The 23,210-nt window shown below is 38.6% G+C and overlaps 1 protein-coding gene across 6 annotated transcripts in view; it reads left to right on the top strand.

The window, feature by feature from the left end:
- PCNX2 (pecanex homolog 2) overlaps nucleotides 1-23,210 on the top strand; it is a 153,428-nt gene that overhangs the window by 44,908 nt on the left and 85,310 nt on the right. For all 6 annotated transcript variants that reach the window (XR_002436788.1, XR_002436787.1, XM_021391449.1 and 3 more), the window contains exons 13-17: nucleotides 1,068-1,239; nucleotides 6,146-6,256; nucleotides 7,879-7,970; nucleotides 18,392-18,501; nucleotides 20,108-20,204. Coding sequence is in view for 4 of the 6 variants with exons in the window: in XM_021391449.1 (XP_021247124.1) it covers nucleotides 1,068-1,239; nucleotides 6,146-6,256; nucleotides 7,879-7,970; nucleotides 18,392-18,501; nucleotides 20,108-20,204 (582 nt within the window). In the remaining 2 variants the exon portion in view is untranslated. The remainder of the gene's footprint in view (nucleotides 1-1,067; nucleotides 1,240-6,145; nucleotides 6,257-7,878; nucleotides 7,971-18,391; nucleotides 18,502-20,107; nucleotides 20,205-23,210) is intronic.

Genomic DNA, 23,210 nt, shown 5'->3' on the forward strand with positions numbered 1-23,210 from the left:
TCCTAACTTTGTCAGTTTTGCATCTTGAACTATCTTTGGCCAGCTTCTCTAAAGGAGAGTGTAGTGCCTTTGAAAGCATTGTGATGCAACTGTTTGATGCTAATTAAGAGAAAACAGGTTTCACCTGCTGAGTCACCTGTAACGTTGCCCTGTTTTACAAAACAATGTACTGGCCTTACTGTGCTATTGGGAGGGAGGGGGGAATGAGCAAAAGGCAACAGTGAAATGAATCAGTAGTCATGAGAAGTGACTGTATGGACAGGAGACTGACTTTTCAAGGGTGCAAGATGTCTTTTTAGCATGTTGCCAGGGTATGTTTGCGCTGACGTCCAAGTCAGTTGTTGCTTTAAAATTCGTATTTCTAAATGCTTGTGGCATTCTCCTGTAGCTGCAGATGATGGGCAGTTTCCAGAATTTTATTGTTAATGGTGATTGATTCTTTTAAAGTGTATTTTTTCCTTGCGGGATAAAGGGTCCTCCTCAGAAAGATGCCATTCTCTGGTCTTGTAGCGATGTCTGCTGTCAGTTTTGTGGATGGACATATCACATAACATTGCTGCACATTACACACCGTCTCCATGGTGTTTGGTAAAATGCTGTGGCACCAGGAGAAGAAATGCGATGGCATTAAGTAGGCTCACACCTTTTCCTTTTTCTTTTTTTTACTTTTTACGACCCAGGTTGCAATTGTATTTCAAGAAGTGATAAACAAATAAATATCAAGCTACCTGAAACAGACAGTCATTAAAATAAGTTCTGTTTATATATAAGATTCAGACAGAATGAAAATGACTACTTTTGTGACTAGTATGTTTTGAAAGGTCCCAAAGCTTAGATTTTCAAAATTATGAATGATTGCTGGCATTAGTCTGAAATACTTTCTGTACTTTTTGAAAGTCTCTTCCGGAGAAGATAAAAATGCCTTGTAACATTTAAATATACTAATTAATAAGAAAAGTCATTAAAACATTTTGTGTGACTCCTGAACCTCTTTCTGGTTTAATACAGTGCACGCAGTAGGAGAGTGAATACAAAATTCAAATACTTTTTTTCCTGTTTTTTTCCAGGGGCACAATAAAATCATAACCTACAGCAGACCTGTATATTTTTGTATATTATGTGGCCTTATTTTGCTGCTAGATGCCGGATCTAAAGACACAAATCCTTCTGTTTATACAATGTATGGCTTGAAGCTTTTTTCACCTAGATTTCTCCAGTCAGCCAGAGACCATATAATAGGTGAGTCAATATTTTTCCTAAGACTGTAAAAATGAATTAAGTGTTAGCTGGGGAAGTCTGTGTTTTCCCACGTTGGCAATCAAATGCATGTTATGGAGGTGCAACTTTGAGTCAAATTGATAGAAACATTTGGAATGACTTAAGACGCATGGGAGGGGGGAACATTTGGCAAGCTTCCCTCATGTAAAAAGAGTTCTTAATGAAATGAGGCTCATAGAAAATTCTCTATAGAAAACTAACAGTCACTGATGTTATTAGCAAAAGACATCATCTGTGAAATGCAGTTAATCTTTGTAAGAGCTTGTCTATGTGGAGCAGTTACTGCAGAATAAGCTGAGTTTTAAATTTAATGCTTGGAAGCTGAACTCTGCCAAGTCCTCAGATGAACATTCATCTGCTCATGAAGAACATGCTTTTTCTTGGTTTAGTTTAATCTTACTGTCCACATGATGAGTTAGCGTGGAGCGGCCGCTATGCAGTAGCTTTTTGAACCTGCTTCTTTCTGGAATTGTGTTCTGAAATGTCTAAGGACATCCAGGTATTGTCCCAGAATAAGATTGATGTCCCTTTGCACTAATTTGGGGTAGCCACAGCTAGAAATACCCTGTTCTGTCAGGACACTTCTTGTTATGCACTTGCGGTCTATTACTAACACTGCTGTCATTGTGTTATAGATATGAATACTGAACTGGACTCAGGTCAAATAATGTGACGCTGTTAGTTATGAAGCAGAAAAGTTAAAATTTAGTCTTAACTTTGTGGATTTAAACCAGGAGAACTTCCCATATTAGAGGAAAAATCTTTGTGATATAGTATGGATGACCTCTGAGGTCTATGTTCACCTGTGGCTGTTGGACTTGCATTTCACTATACTCAAGTCAGGCTATTACTGCATGAAAGGCAATCTAATTTTAGGAAAGGTCTTCATATGGCTTCACTGACTCTCAATCCTTCTCAACAGAAGCAGGGGAATAATGAAGACCTGCGTCTCACTTATTTTCATTAGCTTCTTTCATTACTTTCGTTTGGTCTCATTAAAGTTTCTTGTTACATCTTATTTTCTCTGCCTGTCAAAGGTGAACAGTAAAAATGCTGATAAATAATTCAACAAGAATCTTAAATGACTCCTGGGATAGAGATAAATGAAAAACTATGGCAACTAGTATGGGAGGGGAGGGAGGAAGCGTGGCTATAAATGTGCTAATTTTGGCTGGCCTCAAAAGATATCCTGGAGCAGGTTCTTGAAACAGCCTGGATAGGGAGTGGAGAGAGTAAATATGGGTTCCTCTCACCAGCTGAGTAACAGCAGAGAGAAGAAGACATTTCCCTTTGCTTGTCTCCCATTGTACTTTTGCCAGCTGTGGGGTCTGGTATATCTGCAGGTGTATTTGAAGTTTGGGGCTGCACTCTAACTCTTTCTTGCTTTGCTTTTATGGGAGCCCATCTTCTGGCACCTGTGAATCACAGTGCAGCTTTGTCTAGGCCATGGTTCCTCTAGCCTCTTGCTGCACTTTGAGTTCTGATTCCCTTAGAAACTGAAAGTACTGGAGTATTTGTTTTGGATAATAAAATGAAGAGGGAAGTTGGCCCCAAAATACCAGTGACATGTTGCTATTATTTTGCCTTTTTATCCATCTGCTAATTATTTTTAATGCTTGTTGATTTGTCATTGCATGATGACTTCTAAATTTGTATTTACTTGTAATTTATTGTAGTACTCAGAACTGATATGTTAAGAAATCAATGAATTTTGACTATACACCACAGAACACGGTGAAAATGAAAAGTTTTCTGTTTCAGGTGCTCACCATGGTAAGAAGTTAGTGATAAAAATCATAGAAAGGACTTATAAAGGAGCTGGTGTGATGCTGCTTAGCATACTATGATCTTGAAACGTGGTTATAAAAGAAAATCAGTGGAAACTTCTTAGATGTGTGACCTAATTACTTAAAAAACATGTTTTTTAACAGGTCCAGTTCTTTGGAAGCAATCTATTTAGGACCTGATTCTACTTTAAATTGTTGATGATTCTGCTATTGGTTTATATTAGTTGGAGAATCATGCATTTAGTTCACTCTAACTATGGCTTTCACTTTTAATTTCTTTCTTGACTTTTTTAGTAGATATGCAGAGCAAGGAAAGGTTACAGACAGTACCAGTTTTAGTGACTAAGGTGCTGTAGGTATGGTTAGTGGCAAAAATTGTTACACACTAAATGCATGGTAGATTTTATGATGAAATTGCTTGAGAATTACAGAGATGAGTGAAATTGTTTGGTGGAAATCTCAGAAGAGTAAGTATCAGGTGATGGCAGAATTTGATGATAACAAGTCCTCTGCCCACTGTTTCCAGCAATGACTGAGCTTCCGACAGGGGAAGAAAGCCTGTGTGAGTATTCTTAGCTGCATTCAGGAGAGAAAAACAGAACAGCAACAACAACAAAAATATTTCTTATAAAAATAATGCATTTATTTTTCTGTGGCAGTATGCATTATCACACAGAAAATTGACTGGTACTCAGATACATCTTTTTAATAAAGCCATCTCTTTTAAAACTTACAAAATATTTACAGTGATGTTGCCATTGAGTTCTACATTTCTGTAAGTTTCTGTATGTCAGAACTTGTGCTTTCCTCTTGCACTTGCCTAGTTGCAGGTCCATTGGAGGAAACCTCCAAACTGTAGTGTTAAATGCCAGCAACTCACATAAGCATGACTTAGTGGTCCAGCTTTTCAAGGTGTTCTGCATGGAAACGTGTGCTGCTTAAATGTTCTCTCCAGAATTCATAATGCAATTCCAACTGGTTAACCAGCTCCTTTTATTGTTTGCTTCCCACAAGGGAAAGTTCTGCTCTGAAATTCAATCCTCTTGTAAGTGGCAACTGTTTATTTCACTCTCTGATGTGCTTCTTTACTCAGGAGGAGATGAACAAAGCTGCCTTAGCTACAGGAGTCATTAGGATTATTCAAGGTATTATCAGAGAGAGAATGAGATGAGGAAATTGTAGTCAACCAACTTTTGTCTCCTTGTTGATTCACCACTATTTATTTTGGTATGTTGACGGTACAACATGTCTTTCTTGTCCTTCTTCCCCTGCTCTCACCTTTTATGATATTTCTACAGCAAAGGCAGTAATTTAGACTATAAGTTAAAGAATCTTAGAATATTCCAAGTTGGAATGGACCCACAAGGATCATGGAGTCCAACCCCTGGCTCCACACAGCACCACCCAAAATCCAAACCCTGTGTCTGAGAGGAAAGTCCAAATGCTCCCTGAACTCCAGCACTCAGGGCTGTGCCCACTGCCCTGGGCAGCCTGTTCCATGCCCACCACCCTCTGGTGCAGAACCTGTCCCTAACCTCCAGCTGCCCCTCCCCTGACACAGCTCCATGCCGTTCTCTTGGGCCCTGTCGCTGTCACAGAGAGCAGAGCTCAGCGCTGCCCCTCTGCTCCCTGTGAGGAGCTGCAGCTGCCATGAGGCCTCCCCTCAGCTCCTCTGCTCTGGGCTGAGCAAACCAGGGGGCCTTCTCATACATCTTACCATCCAGACCCTGATTCACCATCTTTGTTACCCAGTAGACAGATGAGTTCTGTCAGTTCTGCCATTCCTTTGGCTGATGGACTAGCTTCCAGCACTGTTCTGGGGACAGGTGATCCCATGGAGAGTCCGTGTGGCCTGTTGGGCAGTTTGATGCTGTGAGTAGTCTTTGCTTGGCTTGATGTGGATTGGTGGGATACCTAAAAGATGAGCAGAATAGTAAAGTAGGAGAAGATTAATAATGGCATTTGCATGTAAGAGAGGGAGAAGACAAGTCTCTCCTATTCTCATGTATGCAAAATACATTTAATTCTTTCCAGTGGCAGGAAGTCACGATGGAGGGTGCACTGGAAGTGCAAGTACACTTACGTGAGCCCTGTCTGTGTTTGACAGTTGAGTATGTCATTTCTTCTCCTATGTTTGAGTTCCTCAGCAAGATTTACAATATTAGATACTAGTAATGTGTAATAGGATGAGTTTAGTAACTGTCAGATTAAACTCATTATATTGTTCTACTTTAGCACAAAATGCGTTAGTAAGAGGAGTTGGAAGTAAAATGTGAAATTAGCATTCAACAAAGAACACAAATCCTATTGTTACCTTCTTAAAATTTGGCTCGAGTGGGAAGGGGAATGAGTTATACTAGTGATTTGTTTAATTTGCTTTTTGTGAGAATGAATGAGGGGAAATTGCAGCCGTCCTTGCATGTAAACTAACAAATAGAGACTTGTGTCAGACACTCTTCCTTGTAAACATCTTTGTCCTTCAAGAAGCAGAGCATTTTGGTACTAGTATAACAAAGCAGTAAGGATTGATTAATCGTGTGTGTATCCTTCAGTGCTGATGGTACCAGTTCAGTGTGCTTTTAAATGCTTTGCTAAACAACTGTGCTAGGCCTTTTCTAAGGTGGAGCTAGAAGAAATGGATGAGTGGCTGGAAATGAACAGAACCTAAGACCAGCAGCACAGATACTCAAATTGTGATTCCTGCTTTTTCTTGACTGTAAGGCAGCCATTTCACTTGGCTTTTCTGTATAGAAAAAAACTATGTAAAGATGACAGGCAGGGTTTAACTCTTGAGTTTCTTTAGTTTCTTTGCTTTTTTTTTATTGTTCTTTTACTACTGTCCAAAATAAATCTTAAATTTAATCTCTGAGCCGTAGTTACTTGCATGCAAAGTAGAATAATTTATTTTGTTTAGGTAAGTAAAATGTAATAATTGTGGCTAAGGTTAAACAAAGTATCCTTACTAGAGCAATGCTCAGAGTTTATTCTAATATATTACTCCAGGATTATGCCTGTTTCTCTGTTCCCTGTTTGCTGTGATGTACGACTATGTCCTAATACGCATTTTCTTTTTTCTTTAGTGTTTTTATATTGCTTTCCTGCAATTTCCCTTCTTGGTCTTTTCCCTCAAATCAACACCTTCTGCATATATCTTTTGGAGCAAATAGACATCTTGCTTTTTGGTGGTTCTGGTAAGTAGTATATTGAGCCTGTGCTGTCACTTTCTGGGTGTATCACCTTAGATTGAAGTGTATTATTGTGTTTTTTAAAGCACAGTGTATCTTACTATTCAAACAGTGAATGGTATTCACTTAACAGTGAGCAGTGAGGTGGGTACTAAACTAGTAAGACCTCCTTGACTATTTTTTTTTTCTTTTGAACAGTTGTATTCAAGTTGAGCAATAAGCTGTAGAAGATAGCTGTCATGAAAGAGTTCTTTTCTGCTATGTCCGATATAAATAATTATTTTAACAACAAACAACAGCAACAAAAAAATAAGATAAACAAGCTCAACTTCTGGGAAACAAACAACAGGAAAAAATACTCTTAAAACTCCAAGTAAAAATAAAATTTTAAAATTATTTACATTGTCCCAAGGTATAAGTTATGATTGTATGATATTGGATATGTGATTTTTTTGATGCTATTTCAGCGAGAGAATAAATAAGATATTAAATGGAAGACATTGCTTCAGGTTTTGGTGGTGGTTTCTGTTTTTCATTATAGCTTAAATAACAAAGGTAATTAGTATGCATTTACACTGTCATCTTAGTTTGGACCAGAAACAAACTTCATCCTTGTCTTTTGGATCATGGGATGATGTCAGGATATGCAGACTGGATTCCATTTGGATGGAACTTTAAAGAAAGACACTGTCAGGGTGCTCCTAATGCACTCCAAACACTAATGAGCATATAATCTGTGGGACCAGACAAGAAATACTGTGCAGTAAAGCACCTCAAAATAAATGTATCACAGATAGGACACCCTCAGCACTTTTCATTCAGACCCACACTTACTGCATTGTTCTACTTGCTACTGTAGTAATAGCCTTTGGCAAATAGTTAAAATTTATACCAATGGTAAGGGTGTTTTTCACTTCTTACTCATAAACACCAAAGCAGACCTTGAGGAAATAAAATGTTGGATAAAGTCCTCATCCCATCAATAATGATTCCAGTGTATGTTGAAAACTAACTAGAGAACTATTTAGCAGCCCATATGTCTCTGTTGTGGAAACTACTGAACTCCTAATTCTGTCTGACAGCATTTCCTGCCCTGGTTCTGGAAGTTCTCAAAGGAAATTGTAGTGAGAGATGAGATGGCATTCTTCTCTCTCCCTTTAAGTTCATTCCTACATGTGGTGTGAATCATTGTTGACCAAGCAAGTTGGGATGCTTTTGGATGATACCAGAACCTACCTATGTCCCAGGAGAAGAGAGAATGAGGGAAATTCCGCATGGAGCTTGACTAGAAAATTTTCAGATTGTTAACTTCATTCCTCCTCTGTCACAGCATCTTGAGGCATGCCAGTATTTTTGGCAAAGCAGTGTTTAGCACAAAGAGTAACAGTGTGAGACCTCAGATCCATGGAAAACACAGAAGATAGTGTCATTAGGCTTTCAGTTTTAGCTGTAAACAGTTCTGTGAGCTGATCTGGGTCACTGAAGGTGTTCTCTCAATAAACAGCTTGCTAGTGTCTTATATTAATTTGTATACATGTTGTGATGTAAGAGCTGTTTTTGTGGGATTTTTTGAATGCATATTCTCATTTATGAAGAAATTAATTAAACATGCGATGCCTGCATTTTAGCTGCCTCTGGATTAATGTCTGCACTCTACAGCATTTCCCGAAGCTTTGTGGTTCTGACTGTCCTGTACGCATTTTGCTTCAGTGCAGTGAAGGTAAGCTGAAACACTAAAAATTCAAAATTTCAAGCTAAAAATTCATGTCACTTAAGGAGCCCCAAACTGTTTGATGCTACGTTGTCATTGATATTTGTCAAGATAAGCTTTACAAGCCATGTTTTAGGTTCTGCCAGTTAGCTACACTGAAATACTTGAAAGTGCAGTAGAAATACTGAGGTAAATGTTTGCTTGTGACTAGTTGATTCTTTGCATAGATCAGTCTGAAATGATCCACTGAATTCCCATGATGAAGACTAACATCAGCTCTAGCTTAAATGATGCAGCTCCTATGAAAGCCAGGCTAAATTTGAGTCAATTTCCTAGTAATTTCCTAGTATTTCCTGGGAGGAGGAAAAAGAAGATGATTTTGTTGCTTCTTAACAGTATACCTGAAGGTGCTGAAACTCAGAGCCTCGCTTTGGTTTTTGCACACCAGTGTTTGCTGGTATTTCTGTATACTGGAAAAGTTTGTGCATGGATTTATTAGGACATAAAATCCCATTAAGGAGTGTGCTTTACTGTCATTGTTATCAGCAGGTGACCTGTATGTGTTTGTTCTGTCATGTGATGAGCCACCAGCCACATAATTGTACAACCTCGTTGCTACTAAGTCAGATAGATACTGGATCAGTCCCAAATCTCCTTATTTTGCTGGGACAGGCTGCTCAAGAAGGTGGTTGAGCCACTTTCCCTGGAGGTGTTCCAGAAACTTTTGGATGTTGGGCTAAGGGACATGGTTTAGTGGGGAAATATTGGTGGCACATGGATGATTGGACTCGATGATCTTGCAGATCTTTTCTAACCTTGGTGATTCTCCAGTTCTATGATTTCAGATGTGTCTTGGCAGACAAAGTTCAAAGTCAGAAAGCAAATGTAATGCATGCGGATTTTATACATGCCTTCCCGTGGCTATGTTGAAAAGAAAATAGAAAAATAAGAAATCCAGTGTGCTGCTTGGGCAGACCAGTGGATCACCTAACCCAGTACTGGATAGTACATCAGTAGCATAGGAAGGTCACTTTAGGACTTTATGACCACTGCTTGCCACTCATTCCCCTAATATTCAGCCAGTATCCATGATTACTGGCTTAGTTCTGTTAGTGAGTGCATCTCTGCTAATTGTATTCATTCAGCATTGCCTGTGAATTTGCCTAATCCCTTTCTGAATGTGCTGATACTGTATGCCTCCAGAGATTTCTGTGGCAACAAATTCTAGTTCTTCACTCTGTGTTCTGTGTGAAGAAAACCTGATTTCACCAAGTCTTCCCTATTCCTAGTATTGCAGGATTGGTGGAAAAACAGGTCTGCTGCCTTGGCAATTTTGTAGTCCTTTGTCATATCTGCCTCAGCCATATCTTCTTTTAGCTGAAGAGACCCAGCCTTTCTGGTGTCTCTTTGTAAAGCAGCTTCTCTTTCTCTGGAGAAGGGCTATGTTAGTTGCCCTACTCTATGCTTTCCCTTAGTGTATATCTCCTCTGCAATTTTTATTTTTTAAAATAAAAGATAACATTGAATTTCTGACTGTCTTCAAGTCTGTTGTAAAATTCCTGGTGACCACAGTGAGACAGCAGTTTCATCCTAGACTTGTCGTAAAATGTATCCTTTAAGGGATAGTCTTTTAACATTGTTTCATTACAGGCTAGATGCTGTCAGTGCCCATGCTGGAGTGCACCAGAATGTGCAATGATTTACAAGCTGTTTCCAACATCTTGTAGGCCTATGTCAGAGGATACTGTGTGGTGCTACACATGTGTAGCACGCAGAGGCGTTATCAGATGTTTGTTTAAGGGATCTTTTTAAGGAATTTCAGAAATGAATTTCACATTTCAGAAATGTTTTTTAACAATTTCCATTTAAAACTTTGAATAGGGACCTTAAATCAAAGATGGTCAATTATAATGCCTTAATTATCTATCACAGATGAGCAGAGCTGGCTGTACTTGTGTTTTTAACCACTCCCAATAGTAAGGTAAAATGTGTTAAGCCACTCTTTTATCTTGCCCCTGGGTGGTTTGAGTCCTTACACAATAATTTATGTCAACTCAGCCACTGAGCGCTGATGCATTAGTGCACTCTGAAGTATCTTTGAGCATGTTGGTGTACTCTCAGGGAATCTTGGTCATCAGGCTCACCTAGTATATCTGTTATACTGGTTTGACCTTGCCCAACTATGTGATGCTAGAAAGCCTAGCTACTTCTCTTGTGCAATGTCCTAAAGCAGCTGATATTCCTGCAACTTTTTTCCAGCTGTATTGATGATTCAGAAAGGGGCAGGTAGGATGAAGAAGGTGGCTCTCCGTAACAATGAAAAGAGTGAGGGAAAATCTATAATGGTGAGATGGGACGGAGGAAGAAGAGAAACAGTGAGGAAAAATAAACAGCTGTATGGAAGGAAGAATTGAGTCGGACAACTATTTGACAGGCAAATACCTGTGGAAATGGTCATTTTTTCCTCTAAGCTTGGTAGAGGACAATTCACTAGCTGGAGGCAGGGAAATGGTGTGATGGATATTTAAACAAAATAATTTTATAAATATCATCAAAGAAAAGCCTCTTAAAATATTCTGCAGACTCCTTTCTCAGTGTAATAGTTGAAATTAGATGCAGGTGGCTTTGTAGATAAGCAATCTCCTCATGGATTAGACTTCAAACTGCTTAGAAATATGCTACTCCGAAGTTGTAAAGTGCTGTGAAAGATTTACAAGATATCTGCTGTAAATTACCAATATTAAGTGCAGACTTTCTGTTCATACAGAAATTACAGTTAATTTGGATTTCTATGGCACTATTCTTGTGAAGACAGTTCTGAAGAGGTTATTTTAAAGCACGTAAAGATTATTCCACTTGATTCAGCTCGTAATCTCAGTCCATTGGGATGCTTGAAATCTCACTTTTTTTTCTACTAGAAAAGTGCACTTGCATTTCCTTTCTGTGTTCTTCAGTCAGGTCTAGGGCTTTTTGTCTTTTGGACTGTTATAGATAACATTTCAGGGGAATGATTCTGTCAGATTTATTCTTTCATTAGTGGAGAAAAAGTAAGACTTACTTATAAGAGCAGAGAGGTCTGATCCTGAATAGGGACCACTGTGAAAGACGTAATACTCTGTTAGAAACTAGAAGTATTTTGATATGTAGTGGGCTACAACTTGTCATCCTAATCAAATCAAGATCTGGATTTTTAATGCATTAGAAATTGCAGACTATCTCAAAAGTAAGCAAGTGCTATAGTCTGTCTCACTGATATGTTTCCACAGAGGTAATAAGTACGTGGTTGTCTTTACAATAGAAGGGGTATCTCTTTCACTCTTAAGCTTTACAGCAATGTATTTTATACTTTTCATTTTTACTCTTTTCATTTTTAGTTTGTTGAAAAAAAGACAAAAGCAAAATTTTCAGTAGATTATGGATGTCAAAAATCTTCACAATCAAAAAGATTCAGGGCAGAGAAACATGACAGGAATCCTGTATCAGAAGAGGGTCTGAGTTGCAAAGCTTATTGCTTGGCTGAAATGTAGCATTCTCGAATGTAAGCTCTGTTTATTGGCAGAATATCCTATAGCTCAGCAGGTGTAATGAGCAGAGTTCCATTTCCTGAAATAAATTGCAGGGCAGAACAGATCTATCTAAGTTGTTGTGTGCTTGTTACTGGTGAACAATTGCTCACATCAAATGCCAGGGCTGAGGACTCATTCCAGCAGTATGGGACTTGAGCCTTTCCATCCTGAAGTGCTTCTTGTGTTCCAATTATGATCTTCCGTGGTGAAACAGTCTAACATACACAGAGAAATCAGGCTAATTATTCTAAAAGGAAAGATAGTATTTCTTAAGAAGGCCATTAGAATAATATTTTGTTCTATGGTTTTCTTATTAGAAGAAATAAACAATGTTTATTCTAGGTCTGTGTTCTTAGGTGAGATTTTTCTTGCTCATTTTTAGAACCGCAAACTATATGTACATATTTAGAATAAGAGGAATTAATTGCAAAATTTTTGTTGCAACTATTTTAGAGCATCAAATTCACATCAACCGTTTCTTTGCTCTAGAACTCTCATTTTGGAAAAAAGTTTAAAAGAGAGAACTGAACAATTGTTCTGAAGTGTGTCCCCAGAACAGTGCAAGTACTCAGGTTAACTTTCTACATGCTAACATGAGTTCTGAGGGCTCGCGTGAGTAGCCCTGGTGCTGAAATCCTATGCCTTATGCAGACCAATTTTGTTGTGGTATTATTTTGTACAAAATGAACTGAGATGCTCTGTGAAAAAGTAGGTTTGTTGTATAAACCTATCTTTAACTTAATTGTCACTGATTTTGTTTGGATGAATTGCCTTAGGAAACATTATATAGTATTCTTGAAAGTTCATCCTGTGATCTGCGGACAAAATTTGGTTTGCCCGAAGAGTTAATGAGGCCCTGCTGCTCTTTCTTGGTGACCTTCCAACTCCTTTGCTGTCCCATAACCAGAAGTGTTTCTCTCTAATGGGTAAAATGTGCATACTATCTAAATAGTGATCGATGATCCCTAGCCTTGTGTTAGTAGTGAATGGAAAGTTAGATCATATGGCATGCTGCTTACATGTCCATCATACATCTTAATTAGAATCATGTGATGAGATTAAAAGAGAAGAAAGAAAAGCCAAAATCATTCACAGTATTTCCTAACAGCTGCTCCAGAAAACCCTGAAAGAAAAAAATGGCTGTATTCCAGGTTTCCATCTGTCTGTTTGAAACCTTGAGGACTTGTCTATCCATCAAGAGAGGATGCTGTTTATCACAGACATTGGTCAAAGGCACCTGTTGTGAGAGGAGCACATTTTCAAGTCTTGGTTGTGTTTTGTTGTAGCTGGTGAACAGAAGTCATTCCATCTGGCATTGACTCTGAGTCACTGCACATATTTTTGTTTTACAGTTGTGCTCTCCCAGTCATGCGGAGGTGGTTTGGCTACAGCTTTCAGGTGCTATGAAACATCTTTTCAGACATCTTATGACATGGCACAACCATGTCATGAGTGATACGACACCACCTGCTTATCCAGCCTTACAATACTGTGTGTACTGTGACCTTGATTGCAGATGAGAGAGGAACCTTTGCTTCTGAAGTTCAAAGACCTGAGTTTTTCCTGGCTTCTTTGAGATTTTTTTTCGTCTCTTAAGCCTGTGTTTAATGGTATCATCACTCCTTGTTGAAGTTATTTCCAGGTCGTCCAAAATCTTTCCTTAGGTTCACTTGATAAAAAGCTCTAAATTCTGGATATAGTTTTATCAGTTCTTTTTGTCAGTTCTTGAGTCGTCACATCTAATAGCATCGCTTTTTCAGCTTTCTGCTTTTTTGTAGCTATTGGGTATTGAGTTTAGTTTAAAATTATCTATGTTCACTTCAATCTGGTTTTATTTCTGATCTCAGCTTCAGTCCTGTAATCTTGTACAGAAATTGGCAGCTCTAATAGCTACCTTACTTTTGATATATGAAAGGGTTATCTCTTTTTCCTGGAGGAGATGCTTTTATTTTCAGATATTATATCCACCAGACTGAAGATACAAGAACTTCTGTGCCATCTATTTCACTTGAGTAGAATAGTTAGTGTGCTGATTTTTTGTCTCTTGTTCCATCTGGTTTTTTTTGTTTGAATGTTTAATGACTATTTAAATATCATATCAGGTATGCCTTCCTATTTTTTCCACACACATTTACTCTGGAATTTATCCATCTTGATATCTGTCTTTAGCATTCCACCGCATCAGTGTGTTGTTGTGGGGCAGAAAAGCACATTCTCAAAGCTTTCTGGAATCACTCTGTCCTTCTCTTATGCCTTCTTTTCCAATCAGCTGGTTTGGATTTGAAGCTTATCCAGAGATAGTTAATCATTCATTTGTGTTCCAGCTTTTATTTATTTATCTATTAACAGCTTAAGGAACTTGGGAATTATCTTAATCAGCCTGAAAATTTTAGATATTGGACCTAGGTCTAAAAAAATTAAACTGATAGGAGTGCATTTATATGTGGCATAGCTGCCTCCTTTTAGTGAAAGTTATTTAGTTTCCACTTTTCCATTACTTTATACCTGAAGAAAATATTTTCTGCTAATTTATTTATTGCTTCAATGGACAGTTACTAAAAATCCTGTGAGTATTCTAAGCCATTCTCAACTCACAATTGATGTAGTTTGGCTTGTTGCTTAATGAGTTCTAAACTTATTAATCACTATAACAATGCTTCTTGATTCCCGCTTTCAACAATGTAGGCTTTATCTGTGTACTAATAATTTAGAAATATTTGTCTTTGGGTTTTATAATGGGAAAGAATTGCAGGCATGTATCTCACTCAGTCTGCTAAGACCATCCAAAAATATTTCTAAACAGCTCTTAATGGAACCTTGTGTATATACAGAATTCCCAGATGCGTAAGTGACCAAAAATAGAAGCATAGGATTATTAGACAGCTTTGTTTCTTCTTAATAAAATACTTGAAGCACTGCTGGAGGTTTTGAAGTCAAGGCTCATCGATTTTATGTACTTTACAATTTAAAGACCCTTGAGGTTCAAGCAAGAACTATTTGGAATGTTGATTTTGGAGAGAATTGTCAGATAATATGCTTTTCAATGAGTGATGTTTGCAGCTGTAGTCAGACTTGCACTTCAGTCATAACTTCAGTAGTTATGCTCTCAGATCAGTGTGCATATTACGAACTTATTGTCCAGATATAATAGAAAAAGCTTACTATGTCTGCAGAATCTGATATGGCACAGGTTTAATTTTATGTCACTGTATAAAAATGTAGAAATCTGCAATTCTTGTTTAGGATAAACTCACCAGTATGTGAAACATGAGCATTAATGCTCCCTGCCTGATGTTGTTGCCCATCTTATTCTCTATCCCAGGAATCCCAGTCACGGACTGAGACCCTGCTGAGTAAGGTGACATGCACACAAGCACACCCCAGATCAGTCCCATCCCTAAGGGTTTTAAATTGTATCAATGAAAATACAGATACAAATAAGCAGTTGGAAGTGCAAAGAAAGAGAAATTTGATTAGAAGTTGGTAGTTTATTGCTTACCAAGGTTTTGGAGTCTTACATAAATGTAAAGTTTTGTTTTCTGTGGATGATGGGAAGATAAGGCTAGTGGACATCTCTCCCTGGAACTTGTATCTAGCAAGTGTAACACAAGGGCCATTAATAATTGAGGTTTCCTGGTCAATGTGTTCAATGCAAACAGGGTATCCATGGTAACAAAGCTGTCTTATAGTTAACCTTGTAGAGAGCATGTCAATGTTACCGTATTCTTATAACTTTGGGAGTGGGATGTTATTCCCTTTTACAATTTCATTCAGATAGCGTTTTCTAAGTTCAAAAATAGAGTGATGATATTTCTTGGAATTTACTGCCATACATGTGGAACAGCTGACTTTCAACAGCTCGCTTGCATACTGTTGTGAGCAATATGGTAGATCCATGATGAAACTAGGTAGTGGAAGTAAAGAGAGAGAACAAAAATAAGAGATTGGTTGAATAACGATGAAATGATGAGACGGTGGAAAATTGGAAGGCCTGTGTACTTTTTGAAGAAAAACTGGAGTTTTTCTCTGTATTTAAAAAAGCCAATCACCACACAAAATACTTCCACCATTTCTTCCTTGAATTAGTGTGATTGAAGGATGTTTATGCTGTATCAATCTGTAAAGACTTTGAGTTAAGAGAACTATTCTGTTTTTTGTTTAAAAACAACATAAAAAGCGAACAGAATGCACACACAAAAAAACACAACCACAAAAAAAAAAAAAACAACCCTCAAGAATTCTACTTACCACAATGGTTCAGCTGTTTTCAAAGCACCCTCTCTGGAGAACAACACATGATTTATTTTAGTGTGTCTTTGAAAGACAAAAGTTTGCTACATGCATTTTTTTTTTTTTTTTTACGGAAGAGAAGAAGTAAAAAGTCTAAATAATGTAGGACAGAAAGCTACTATCAACATTCTTTAAAAATATGCTTTACTCCCCACCCCAACCAGTGGTAAAATACTTGTAAGTTCAAAGACACCTTTATCTTCCTGCTTAGTGGATTGTTCTGGGATTAGACAATTCTGCGGTTGAAGCGGAACACCACCCCCAGTCACTTTATCTGTTTTAACTCACCACTGTCATCCTTAACCCTATAGGACAATTTCACTTGTTTTAAAAATGACTACACGAGTGTCTGCATCAAAGTCAAAAGTGTATGTGAAAGTACTACGTGTCACCTCACCCAAATGAGATAGAGTAGGTAGTCAAACTCGCTGTCTAGGATGACAGATAATGCCAGCTTCCTAGACTAAAACCTGTCATTCCTGTTTTCCCACTGAGAAGAATCATTGTCCAATTATTGACTGTATTGTTTTTTCATTTTTTTTAATTTAAAGCTCTACCAGGCATCGTTAGTGGGGGAGGAAATGACAAAATGGATCAGGGTGCATCACTGATGCTGGAGAAATGATGCCTTTGTGCATTCTTTTTTTTTTGGAAAGCATTGTTTAGCATTATTCCCAAAAATCCTCCTCCCCAGGTATACAGTGAATATTGATGCCATTCCTGCCTGCCTTTCTAGCTCCCTGAGAGCTGAGTTTTCAGGGGTCAATGAAGAGGCACTTTGAAAGCAGAACACAGGCTAGCCCAGTGCAGAAGCTGCTCATAGAATACAGAAAATGTGGAAGTAAGTTCCCGAGGCATTACTAGGACGTGGGGAACTATAGACCTGTCCAGTTGACCGTGGTGCTCGGGAAGATTATGGAGCAGATCATCCTGAGTGCCATCACAGAGCATGTGCAGGACACTTAAGTGATAAGGGCCAGACAGCATAGGTTTGTGAAAGGCAGGTCCTGCTTAACTAACCTGTTTTCCTTCTATGCCAAGGTGGCCTGCTTTGCAGATGAGCAAAATGTTGTGGATGTAGTCCACCTAGAAAAGCTTTTGACACAGTTTCCCACAGCTTCTGAAGAAACTGACTGTTCATGGCTTGGATGGGTGTATGCTTCACTGGGTAAAAAACTAGCAGGTTGGTGGGGCTCAGAGAATGGAGTTAAATCCAGCTGGAGGCAAGTCACAAGTGGTACCCCCCAAGGCTCAATACTGGGGCCAGTTCTCTTTAACATGTTCTTCAGTTATCTGAATGAAGAGATTGTGTGCACCCTCGGTAAGTTCACAGATGTCTCTAAGTCAGGTGGATGTGCTGATCTGCTTGAGGGTGGAAAGGCTCTACAGAGGGGTTTGGACAGACTGGATTGGTGAGCTGAGGCTGACTGTATGATATTCAACAAGGGTAAGTGGTGGGTCCGACACTTGGGTCACAACTGCCTGTAGCATTGCTACAGGCTAAGGGAAAAGAGGCTGGACAGCTGCCCAGCAGAAAAAGATCCAGGGGTAGTGGATATGTAATAAGCTACAATTCAGACATTTACAAAACATTTTGGCTTCCATTACTTTTCCTCAATGTTTTGAAGTGTATGAATTTCTGACCTGAGACAGGAAAAGTTAAACTAAAATGCACCTGGCCCAAAACCTGAGAATGATCCAATGAAAAACAGGATTGAATACCAAAGTTTACCTTGGTTAGATAGAAGTTGCATGGAAGCGTGGAACAAGCCTGCCAAGTGAAATGGCTGTGGGTCTGACCCACCAAGTTTGTGTCCTCCAAAGCCAAAATTTGTGTCATTTTACAGCCAGGATTCACAATATTTAAGACTCTAGTTTGTAGCTGAGGACTCCACAGATGAGGCTGGTCATATTAATTGTTCATTAAGCTTTCTATTCCTCCTCTTATTATCTCTAGTCAATTTTAGCTGCTTAAGTCACCCAGAGGTAATTTCTCATCTTGATTATGCCCAGTGTATTAATAAGTGTTTGAATTGCTCTCTTTTACCCCTGTTTAGGGACAGTGGCTAGTGCTCTCACTCTCTACTATGTTTCATAGCATGCAGGGCCTAGATATATTATACACAGCAGGAAAAAAATTTAGGAGTCAGGTGCCAGAACTGTACCCCAGCTAGGTGATCTTGGCTTCTGTTACAAGCAATCTGGCCACAGGTCAAGGAAATATGTATCAATTTATGATTTAGACAAATATACTGCACATAATTTCACTTGTCTCATTTTAATGAAAAATTGCCTCGAGAGTTTAAACAGCGAAACTTGTTTTTCATGTGGTTTCCAAGATAATTGCTGATTATTATTGAACCAGCCTTTCACAAAACACGCCTGTAATATCTTAGTCTTTTTCACTATAATAATGGACGTTGATATGATAAGGAATTGCCAAATCTTGATAGATGGCATACAGATTTAGATACTGTGCATTTAATGCTACAGCACAGCTTGGCCTACTTTTAAAAGAAAAACAGTACTGCATTCCTAACTTGTAAATGCTCTGCTTTCTGTTCCCATGTCCAGGAACCCTGGGATGCGCAACACATTCCAGCACTGTTCTCTGCTTTCTGCGGTCTGCTAGTTGCACTTTCTTATCACCTCAGCAGACAAAGCAGTGACCCATCTGTACTGATGTAAGTTGCCTGCAGTTGTTACTTTTTGATTTCCCTGTATAGCGCAGAAATTTCGGTTTCCTCGGTGTGATATCTGGGTTTCAGAACTGTGAGGATTGTCTCCCAAAAGTAATGCGGTTAAGTGGAAATTCCTCGGTAAATTCTGATTGCATGGTTGGTGTTAATCCTGTAAGTAAATGAAGTGCTGCAGCCAGATCAGCAGTATGGCTGGTTCTCTTTATGCAACACTTCAAAATCCCCTGGGGCACATTCCACCCTCTGGGAAGTTGCATGCTTGCCACCTTGGAGGATGGTGATTGGATGAGAGGATTTGCAGTCTACTGGTGCATTGAGTGACACCTTGGCAAGGAGAAAGGACTCGTAATGTGTGGGGAAGTGGCTCTGAGGTCATCTCTTCCCTGAGAGTTTGTGTGTATTAAGAGATGATGCTGGGAACAATGCAGAGCCAAGGGAGAAGTCCCAAAATTGTGTTCTTCAGCTTTAGATAACGTGAGAGAGGACTGTACGTAGGTAGATCCATAAATTTGGAGCAGTAGTCATGAGTTTTCATGTATGGAACTGTGTTATTTGTCTGGGAGGCTGTGGTGGTGCACAAGTAGCTGGGTGTTATGCTTGTATGGTGCGGAATTAAGCAACAAGTGGGCTTCATGCTGCCATTATCACCTTGTTATCTGGTTATCTGTGATTCTGCTTCACGGTCATCTCGGTCTTTCCTAGCATGGTGCAGGGAGACGATTTAGCTTTGGACTAGAATACACACAGTTAAATTGCAAATCAGCATGAAAGTGTGAGCTCTTGAAATTTTGGAATTATTTAAATGTACTTTTTTTACCCGACTCTCCAGGAAGGACAGACTAACTCATTAACTTCCTTAATAAAGACTTGTGTTTCCTGAAAAAGTTTGCTACAAAGAGGACATCTTATACCATTAAAACCATTTCATCTTTTAAATCTAGTTCCAGATTCTTAATCAAATCCTCAGCAGTTTAAACTGTTAAATATCTTGTTTAGGTTTAAAAAAAATGTATGCAACATCAAATATTCTTTATGCAATCATGATGAAAATGTGTAATCCTTTAAAAAAAGAAAGTTTTAAGGCAACTTGAAACTTAAAGGAAGTTGAGGCGATTGGAAATGGTGTTTAAGGGATGACTTGTGACATAGACTTCAAGATGGAGAAAGTAGCACCTTAATCTTGGACTGGGTTTAATATGTAATTTATACAAAAATTGTATCTTTGGCCTTTCTAATGTGGGTCTAAAGAGCTCCCATATTGATTTCGACTTACCTGAATTAATAAAGGGTATGAACACAACAGTACCCTCTTAACTCATTCCTCTAAATGACTGAGGTATGTTAATTGGACTGTTCTGGTTGCTGAGACCCCTTGACATTGTGAAGAGGAAGGAAGTTTAACTCTGATTAAAGGCTGAGCTGGTTTGTATCATCTCAGGCTATCCAGAGATAAGATAGCTACTATATGCACAATGAATGAAAATGGAGGCTGTTCTACGTCCTCTGCCTGTTTCTCTGCTCCCCTTACTCCATATGTTCATATCTGTTAGACGTGTTCAGAAGTATCCTAACCATATATTTTTTTAAACAGGTCCCTTATTCAATGCAAATACGTCCCTCACTTTCTACGTCAACAATTTGAAGATTCATCAGCAGATCCACTCCCAGAAAAAATGAGAGAATCAGTGGTAAGACTTTTTCTTTCTTTACCTTCTGTGCAAAACTCTCTCACATCCTATTTTCCCTCTGAGGGACCATTTAGATATTTAGTAATTTAAACATTTAAATTACTTTATATATATATATCATATAAATATCCTGTTCCTTTAAATCCACAGATGTTAACTGTGGGAAATAATTCTAGATTTCTCTCTAGTGAGGCCAGAAGGGAGGGAGAACTGGTACCCAGGAGAAGCTGCTTTCAGAGAGTACATGTGGGAAGATTATCAAGTTTCTGGAAGTACTAGGGAGTGTTAGAGATTTCCTACGGTTGTGAACTGTCATGCTTCCCGTTACCAGACAGCAATTTCTTCTGATCACATACCTAATGCCTGCTTTTAGCTTTGCAACAAAGGCGATTATTCCTGTAGTTCCAAATGTTTGCAGAGTGTTTGGGAGACAGGAGACAGGCTGTGGGGTTTTTTTTTAAGACCTTCAGATGTGATCTGAGAGTCAATAGTGCTTAGTGGTACAGGTCAGTAGTGCGATAGCTGGCCTGGCCTCTGGGTGTCCCTTAAAAAGGGATGCATCTCTCCTGCACATCTTGTATCCTATTGGTTGGACATTTTATAAAGTGTTATGTAGTCTAAGTTATGCATGTGGGTTGATCCCACACTATCAGTGTTTTCCACTTCTCATTGCTTAGCTGCTGCATAGATTATTTCCTACACTGCATAATGTTATTTTAAACTGCTTACTCTAATAAGGTCCACGTAAGATTAAGTGATATGTCAGTTCCTTGTGGTTTGTATTGAGCTACAGCTTCTTACAAACTACAATTTATGCACCAGCACCACACTGCAATATGAATGTAACAAAACAAGTAAACAAGTATTTATGTTAAAAATTTGCTGTATTTGGTGTGTAGATTATTGCCATGTTGTCAGTCCATTCTTTTACACAGGCATTATATTGCAGGTGTAATTGAAAGTTTCTCATTCTCTGGTATTCATATTCCACTTGTATATTTTGTTGATAGCACCCATCTTGGAGCAGAACAGAATGATTTCCTCTGTTCTACAGATGGAGTCTTGCCAGAGGACTGAAGCAGTTAATGCAGCTGTCTATGTAACTGGTTGCATTTCACAGTGCAGAGGGAAACCTTAAACAAGGTTTCAATATTTTGAGAGAAAGAGAAAAAAGCACCAAGAGAATGAACAAAATCACATCTAAGATCCTGAATGTAATTTGAAAATGGAGTCATGCTGCCAACTCTATACCTATTTTTGTGTCAGTAATGTGCATAGTGGTCTGATGTCATATACTCACACAGTTACCATGTGGTTCAGCTGCCCTTGGGCCCTTGAGATGCTGGATCTGAGGATATACAACCACAGGGAAGACTGCTGTGGTACTGGTCAGGCATAGGATTCCATTTCTTTGTCATGTTTCCTTACTGCCATGTTTTGCTAGTGGTGCTTTTTTGATGTTTGATTTTGTTTGTTGGTTTTTGTTTGTTTTTGGGTTTTTTTTTTTTGCATTTGGTTAAGTGAGATTCCTTACATCTTTTGCTCTCCCGGATGTATTTGGTTTTGGGGAGCTGGCACTCATCTTCTCTGTACATTTAACACTCTATGCCGCTGCTTTTAGACAGAGGCTGCTTTCCTCTGATGTTTCTGAAGCTTTCTAATTCTTCGCCTTCCTCTTCTTCTGTGCTGGTTTCCTTCAATCTGTATAAAAGCTCTAAGCAAATTTGTTTGCTTGCAATGTTGATTAGTAATGCTAGTTCTTCCACAATGGGAGATCTCTTGAACAAGAGAGCAATTTCTGGCTAATGCAGGCTCTTTGTCTAGTCCCTGTATTAACAGGTACCTCAAACACTTTAACTAGTTTGCCAGGAAACTCCCACTGCTACCTCACAGTGCAGTGCTAATACAGCAATTAGGGAAGAACTGAAACACTGAAAAGTTCGTGTGCCTCAAGTTTGAGGAACACAATCAAGACACAATCTCTGCTGACCAGCCTCAGCAATAACAGTCATGTGTAGATTTTAGGACTCAACTGACTTTTAAAAGCAGTGTCAGAGGATGTCAAAATGTCATACAACAGCCCAGCCGGGCTCTGGTCTATATGCACATGTATGGTGTGCATAACATGACGTTTAAATAAGACCCTTTTAAATCAGAAATGCTGAGATATATAAAATTAATTCACATCATTAAACAGCTGAAAGCAGCAAATTAGGTTAATATTGAAAATTAATCTGTTGTATTCTCTACTGGCTTGAAATAAACGTTAGCAGTAATAAATACATAATCTCTAATGTTTAGTTCCGTGACCTTTACTATTTTCCTTTGCTTGAATAACTGTGTAAGAATTGCTAGCTTTGGAAACCTGAATTATGAAACAGCTGTGAAAGATAATTGACCATTCAGCTTTGAGAATGGAGCTTCCTACACTTACATTAATTTCTGTAGGCATCCACATGGCTGATTGCTAGATTAACCAGTGGCCTGAAGGTATTAATGTGTTAAATTCAAACCCAGCTTCCTTTCTGGCCTTCAATGCAAGCATATGGATAACTAGTAAAAGGATTTGTACACAGCTCCAAAAGTGTAATTGAAAAAATAATCTAAAGAAAATAAATCCTGCTAAAACATGTAAAATCTCTGAGGCATGCGATGCAATATTGTTTGGTTGGGGTTTCTTTTTTTTTTTTTTCTCAAGTGTAAAATGGAGGAAAAAACCCACCTGTTTTCACCCCAGCTATAACACTGTGGTAATTATTATTTCTCACTGTAGAGATACTAACTGTGATCAGAGGTTAACTTTTCTATGTTGGACCGATTACAATAAAGGAGTTAAGCATCACATTGTAGAGTGGTTCAGCAATCAATTCATAAGTGCCTGTGGTTGGGAATGGAATGTGAAGTCCTGCTTTAGACAGCTGGGGGACAGAATTGTGTCCAAGATAGGCATGTGCGTAGTAGCAGCTAGGAAGAAAAAGGGGTACCAAGAGCAGGAGAGGGTCCTAC

The sequence above is a fragment of the Numida meleagris genome, chromosome 3 (assembly GCF_002078875.1).
Source record: "Numida meleagris isolate 19003 breed g44 Domestic line chromosome 3, NumMel1.0, whole genome shotgun sequence".
Classification (NCBI taxonomy): domain Eukaryota; kingdom Metazoa; phylum Chordata; class Aves; order Galliformes; family Numididae; genus Numida; species Numida meleagris.